General features: G+C 53.9%; 1 protein-coding gene across 1 annotated transcript; it reads right to left on the bottom strand.

The window, feature by feature from the left end:
* Positions 1–1,553: 1,553 nt before the first annotated feature.
* LOC307188820 (protein BEX1-like) lies at positions 1,554–2,059 on the bottom strand (the record flags this gene model as incomplete). Its single annotated transcript, XM_079926475.1, has 1 exon — positions 1,554–2,059. One exon carries the CDS (start codon positions 2,057–2,059, stop codon positions 1,667–1,669), a length of 393 nt encoding a protein of 130 aa, XP_079782601.1. The 3' UTR covers positions 1,554–1,666.
* Positions 2,060–7,268: the final 5,209 nt, after the last annotated feature.

The following is a 7,268-nucleotide window of genomic DNA, read 5'->3' as shown; positions in this document are numbered from 1 at the left end:
GGCAAGACGGGAAGGAGAACTGAGGCCTGCCCTGCTTCAGTCTACCCGGTCCTGGGCAGGAAGACCTGCCCCAAGGCATGAGATTCCCACGACGTCAGGGGACCGGGTGAGGCGTGGGGGTTTGCATAAGCGCATCCAGACCACCAGCTCAGCCCCAGCCGAGGTACCCTCAGATGGGCAGCAGGCTCAGCATCCCAAGAGACTGGAGAGCCCTGGGAGGGCACCCACAGCGGCCCAGGGGCATGGGCCTGCCTGGGGCCCCACAAGTCCAGGGCTGGGACTGAAACCAGCTGTCTCGATGAAGAGCACAGACTTAGAAACCTGACAGGCCAGGGTCTGAACTGTGGTTCTCTCTTTGACTAGCTGGGTGACCTTGGGCAAGTCATTTCACCACGCCTAGTCTGTTTCCTCAGCGGGAAGTGAGCATTCTAAAGCTCAGGGGTCAGTGCTGGGCTGGATGATCTGGCCCCTGACTCCCACTCCAGGGCTCTGGTTGGGTCCAAAGGAACCTCCCTCCCCTCAGGGGGCAGCTGAAGGCTAAGGGACAGGGTCCCACGTGCCCCCCAGGAGACTTTCTTCTCTAGGTCACCCTGAGAGGGATCCAGAGCCCTGTCTTGGGAAGTTAGTGACCAAGCCTCTAGCCCCTGCCTGGCCTTAAGCAAGTGTCTGCTCCTCTCTGGGCCTCAGTTTCCCTACCTCTACCAGGAGGGGTAGCTAGGGGATCTCTTGGGAGCCTCCCCATTCCAAAGACCCCTGGCTCCACAGGAGAAGGTAATTGGGAGCAGCTGCCTCGAGAGCGAGCGTGGGAGCATTGGGGAGGGGGTCTCGAGGCTTCCCCAGCCGCCGGACACTGCCCCGTGGTTTATGTCAAATTGTCAGCCCCAATCCTGCTTTCCCCCTGGGCAGGGCCGCCTTCAGTGGGCCTCAGGAGAGGTGGCCTGTCCAGCCGCCGTGTTTACAGTGCTCAGACGCCGCCGGGAACCTGATCTGGGCAGACCAGGGTGGGCCGCCCCACGGGACCCAAGCCGTGTCCACACTCATTTCCCGGAGACTGAACATGGCCTGCCCGCCCGCCTTGCAGAGTCCGGCTGCCCGGCCACCCGCCCACGGAGGGCCCAGCTTCTTGCAGGCAAGCGCCATGGACAACTGCAGAATGCACAAGGGCCCGGGGAGCCAGAGCAGGGCTGCGGGGAGGGGGGTGCAGAGGGAGAGAGGAAGCGGCGTCCCCCTTCCAGACAGGTTCATGCTGTGTCCCCCCAGGCAAGTGTGCTCTCTGCCCCCCCGCCCAGGTGTGTTTACCCTACCGACTTGCTGATGGACTAGCTCTTCCCCACACCCAGTCACCTGGGTCAGAGTCAGCACACTACAGCCCACGGGCCAAATCCGGCACCGCCTGTGAGTGGAGATTGTCTTTTACATTTTTTTTTCTTTTTTAAACTGCTTTATTAACTTCACAATATATAAAGAACACCTCTCCATGCAATAGGTAAAACTCTCCTGCTGACAGAAACTTACAGATTGGGTCAGAAACACAACATTCAATTAGAAGCTGGTAACAGGAGACCCACAAGAAACAAGTAACACCAAAAGGTTTTCAACAAAGGTACGTCACAAACATGTAAGTTTAGGAAGCAGGTGTGTCTCCCTACTAACTTCAGGGAAAACATCAGGTTTCAGGCATAAGGCAAAACTCATCATGACGGTCACGGTGAGGGGGGTCAGTGCTAACCGCCCGCAGACTATGACTCAACTGCTTTTCCCTCAGCTTTTCCATCAGCTGCCTCACCTCCTCCCCAACCCTCTCCATATTCTCTTCTCTCATCCTTGCCTGTGGCTCTTCAAGCCTCTGAGTCATGTCCCATCTACACTGCAGGATGGGCTGCCTAACACGGAACCTCCTACGATTTCCTCTAGGTACACAATATTCACCAGCTTCCAAAGGGAGGGCAAAAGGCTCTCCTTTATTAGCATCTCGCCCCTTTTCATCAGCGTTTTCATTCTCCTGGTTGGCATTTTCCACGTAGAGATTTCTTACTGCTTGTTCCTCTTTGGACACCATCGCTCCTGGGCCCATCCTCGCTGTCTCCGGCTCCTCGTGATTTTTGCCGCAAGTGCGCCGCGCGACACTCCCACTCGCAGAGCTGCTGCCCCCGCGCCTCGTACTCTTGGGGGCCGACCCCGGCCTGCACTCCCTCAGGGCCACCGGGAGCAGGGACCGAGAAGGGAGCGAGCGACGGCCGGGTCTAACACTAGCGCGGGACATGCGCGGGCCGGTTACGTGTGCCCTCTTTTACATTTTTTAATGGTTGGGAAAAAAAATCAAAAGAAGAATATTTTAAGACACATGAAAATGATATGAAATTCAAATTCGTGTCCATAAATGAGGTTTTAGTGGAACACAGCACATTGTTCATCTACGTATGCCTGTGCTTGCTTTCTCCCTGCAATGGCAGAGTTAAACAGTTGTGAAGGAGACCGTGTGGCCGGCAGAGCTGAGATTATTTACTGTATGGCCCTCCACACAAAACACTTGCCCACCTCTGACCTGAATCATTCGTGAGTGGCAAGTATAAACCTCAGGTGTTAATCTCGGGAACCAGCCTGGGAGTAAAGGGGGCAAGAAACGTCACTTTCTTTGTTTCCTATAACCTAATTTCTTACCCCATGTTTCTGGGGTCAGTCCACGTTTCGGGGATCACATGATGTCAAGCTGCGGGGTGGGGGCAAGGCATTGGCCCACACTGATTGCATCTGAGGCCCCCCCGACATGACCCTGCATGTCTGGCCACCTCCAGGGCACTGTGTCCTGGCTGCACCCCACAGCCCTTCCTCCTGAGGCTCTTATCACCTCCCAGCAAAGCCGCTTAGGACATACAGGACTGGCTGTGCTTCTCCTCTACTCCCCTTTATGTTTCTTCAAGATACTCTGTTGATCCCTCTTCTCCCCTTTACTTCGTCTGTAAACTCTCTCAATTCCACAAGCTCAGAGACTTGGAGAACAAAGCCAGGAAGGCTTGCAGGCCTTCTGTGTTCTGCCTGTCACATACCTCCCCTGGGGCAATGAGCACAGGGAGGAAGAGGAGATCCCAGGGGAAGAGCAGGGAGACATAGACGGGAACTCCAATCCAGCCAGACATGCATTCATTCACTGCTCTATCCCACTACCCAGACACGCACCCATTCATTCCCCCACTCACTCAGGCCATTAGTCATCCTTTGTGGAAGAGCCGATGCCCCGCCAGACCCTATAGGAAGGCAGGGGTGAGCACGGCACACCTGGCCCTCACGTTGTCCGTACTCCAGGGCAGTGACTGATGGCAAGTGTTTGCTGCCTCTGCGGGAGGAAACTAGTGCTTATTTGTAGCATTTATTACTTTCTGTGATGTAAATACTCCAACCTGGCCAAGTGCAAGTTGCCCACATGATGTCCCTGACCATGGAGCTGGGAAGAGCTGCATGCTATCAACTCTCAGGAGCCGGCTGCTGCCTGGAGATTCACACACATTAACAGACATCACACACAGCATGATTGGTATGGAATGAGAAAAACGAAAGGGCATGGGGGAACAGCGGAAGAGCACCAATCCTGACTCGGAGGGTCAATCCCGGGGGGCTTCTTAGAGGAGGTGACTTTTAGACTTGGACTCTGAAATAAGACAGCTCCCTGGAAGAGAGCTGGCTTGAGTCCCCAGGATGGTTCTGACCTGCAATAGATTGTGTTCTTGCTCCTGATTGGCTTCCAGTGCCTCCCATGGGAAGTTTACATTAGACTCAGCTGTTGTCCTGCTTTGGCCAGTGGAATGTGAGTGAAGAGCTATGGTGTGGTTCGGCCCTTTCTCTTTTTTTCTCTCTGTACTGAGTATGTCATGTCCCAAGTAGGGACAGCTCCTTCACAAGGATCCTGGAATAAAAAGGATGCATGGAACAGAGCCACAGTCAACCCACAGCCACCACAGACAAAATATAATGTGGGCGAAAAATAAACTTGTTATTGTAGAGCCCCTATTTGGGGCATGCTATAGTGTGTCTGTTACCACAACATAACAGAAAAAAACTGACTGATGTTCAGTCCATCCCCATCCAGAACTGGCTCATGCCCAAGCATCCCTCCATGAGCCACCAGTTTGGAGCAAAGATTTACCAAACCCAGGCTGCTAAGGCTAGTGCAGGGTCCCTAAAATGTCCAGAATTCTCTACAGTTCCAGCATCATCCCCTGGTCCTGGGAAAAGCAAACAAAACCACTTCATAGCAGTACCTCCAGTTCAGTTCTCCCATCTCACAGCAGCTTTTAGGAAGTGTCTCTCTTGACACCAAAAAGACAAAAACAAAACCAAAAACCTCTTGATTTCAACACAAAGTCATTCCAGACATTGAAATTTCTCTCTTTGAGGAACAGACCAAATTTTGTGCAAAAGAAGAGTCAGGATGAGGTGGACAGGAAGACAGAATCTGCTGGGCAATGCCAAGAACAGAAAGAAAGAGACCACTCCTGCCCCCAGGGAGCACCCAGGCCGGCGGATCAACAGACACATGAACGAATACGTGCAGTCAAGTGTGGTGGTGCTCACCTGTTGGACGAAGTGCTGCGGAACCACCAAGGAGGCAGCCACTAACTCTACCCAGAAGGCCAGAAATCCTTCTGCAACAAGTCAAGAGATAAAGGGATGGATGGGGGAGGATGGATGGATGATGGATGGATAGACAAAGTAAAATAAAATCTACCTGGAAGGATCAAAGAAACTTTCACATAGGACCCAGACCTGAAAAAAATGAGAATATCACCAGGTAAGGAATATGGACAGAAGAGATGATGTTCTAGACCGAAGTACAGCACGTGAAGGGAGGGAGGGATGTGGTTCACCGCACCCAGGAAAGGAGGGAAGCGAGAAACGCAAAGAGCTTCCCTGGTGGCGCAGTGGTTGAGAGTCCGCCTGCCGATGCAGGGGACACGGGTTCGTGCCCTGGTCCGGGAAGATCCCACATGCCGCGGAGCGGCTGGGCCCGTGAGCCATGGCCGCTGAGCCTGCGCGTCCAGAGCCTGTGCTCCGCAACGGGAAAGGCCACAACAGTGAGAGGCCCGCGTAAAAAAAAAAAAAGAAACGCAAAGAGTCACAGTGGCTTACCACAAAGAGAAGCGACTGGGGAGTCAGACACACTGAGTTCTTATACCAACGGCACCACCTTCTGACTGTGTGACCTCCGGGAACTTGCTTAAGCTCTCTGCGCTTGTGCCACTATTATCAAACCCAGCCCCAATACGGGGGCATGACCCTCCCTCACAAGGTGATTGGAGCGTTCTATGAGACAATGTGAGCAAAGCTCCGGCCCACTGGAATCAGGCAGCTAATGAGGCCTCCCTCGTGTTTCCCTTCCACCAGGACCGCTTCTCCCGCGGTCCGGGCCCTGCACTCGCCCTGCACTCGTAGGGCTCTGCCTCTTGGCTGAGACACCACCTCCTCCCTGTTCTGGGACTCTCCTTCACAGAGCTCTTGCCCCAAGGGTCCTCTCTGCCCTGCGGCCCCTTCAGCCACTCCACTCCAGCCTCTGCACTCAGCCACCCCAGGCACGCCTGAGAACAGCCCTGGCTCCAGACCTACAAACACCCTCCCCTCAGGAGCAAACATGTCCAGACGTGGGACCAACCTCAGAGACTGGTGAAGAGGGTAGCTCTGGGCAGAGTGAGGCTGCTGGACCTCGTGCCCTTAGCAAGACACAGGCAGCCAAGGAGAGAGAGCAAAGGCCAGATGGAGAGGCCAGCTGGCCAGGACACGTCCTTGGCTCCCACCCTTGTTATTTCACCTGTCCTGGACTGCACTGTCCCTGGGGCTAGTCCCAGTCCTGAGGCCAGTTTCCTGTCCCAACTCCTTCTGGTGCAGCTATCCCCAAGGGGAGACGGAGGAAACCAAACATAATTAACTAAATTTAGAAACAAATTCTTATCATAAATGTTAGGGGCACACAGGCCAGGGCCCAGGAAGGGAAATTTGGGATTTGGGAATGTCATTCAAGGCCTTTCACAGTTTAGCCTGGTGTTCAGTAGTCAATAAATACTTTTGAGCAAAAGAATGCTTGTCCCTGCTCACCTCCCCTGCAGCTCACGCCCACAGGTCCCATCTCCAGTCCACAACACCACCCTGTTCTCGACCTGCGATTCACCCTGCCTCCTACAATTGGGCCTTTGCTTGTGCTCTCCCCTCTACCAGGAGCACGTACCCCCCTTCCCTGCCCTTTTTGCCAAAGTCTGCCTCATCCTTCAGGATTAGGCTCAGACGTCCCTCTTTCCAGGAAGACTTACCAGGAAGGTTCCCTTGCACTCCCATGGGACGTCCATACCCCAGTCACAGCACTTGCTGCTTTGGGGTGGGCCTCCGTACATTTCCACACCCCTCCTCCACTGGACTGTGAGTGCCTCCACAGGTAGAAATAGGCTTCCTAGTACTCGGCAAGGGGCCTGGTCCAGAGGAGGGACTCAAAGGGTATTTGGTGAGTGAATACACGTGTTTTCAGACCAGATGGTCCCCAGGAGCTGAGTACCCCAGGAGGACACGGGAAGCAAGTCAGGAATTGCAGTTACCCTCCAGGCCACCAGGGGGCGTCAGTACAGAAGTTAAGCAGGAATCATGCAGAATGCTCCCTCTCCCCGTTGGTGGCCTGACTCAACCCAAGGAGCAGTAGAGTCTTGGGAGAATCTGAGTTGAATCTGGGGGCACAAAACCCTGTAATATTACAGCCAGAGGATTTTACGTCTTAGGGAGGTTGAGCACCACGCCTGCCCTCATGTAACAGATGGAAATTTTGAGGTCCAGAGACAGGATGTAGGCTGCCAAAGGAAAGAGTTGGAAGCAGAACCCAGATGTTCTGAGGAAGATGGAAAATATTTTGAGGATGAGAGTGTCCAAAGTGATGGACTTCCAGCCTGCATTGCTGCCCGATTGGTCCCCAGATTCTATTTTATCTCTTCATCCAGACTCCATGCAGTCGAAGCCGGCATGCGCTCTTACTTGTCAGACAGATGCTCATTAATCCATTCTGTCTTCCCTCTTAACCTCATTGCGTGCTCTGGACGGCGGGCTCGGATCTTCTGTCCATGACTGGCTGTGTTGCCTCTCCCTTCCTATGCTCTCCGTGTTCTCAACTGCAAACTAGAAGGTGGGCTAGTTCAAGAGGAGCAAATAGGCTTCCTTTCGGTGCCAGCATTCATGGCCTGCTAGCGACTGCTTGAGAAGGACTGTAGGGGCTGGAGTGCTGTGACTGACGTGTGATGCTT

This window comes from Stenella coeruleoalba (assembly GCF_951394435.1).
Source record: "Stenella coeruleoalba genome assembly, chromosome: 1".
NCBI lineage: Eukaryota > Metazoa > Chordata > Mammalia > Artiodactyla > Delphinidae > Stenella > Stenella coeruleoalba.
Note: the sequence above shows the minus strand (reverse complement) of the source record. Positions and strands in the feature narration are given on the sequence as shown.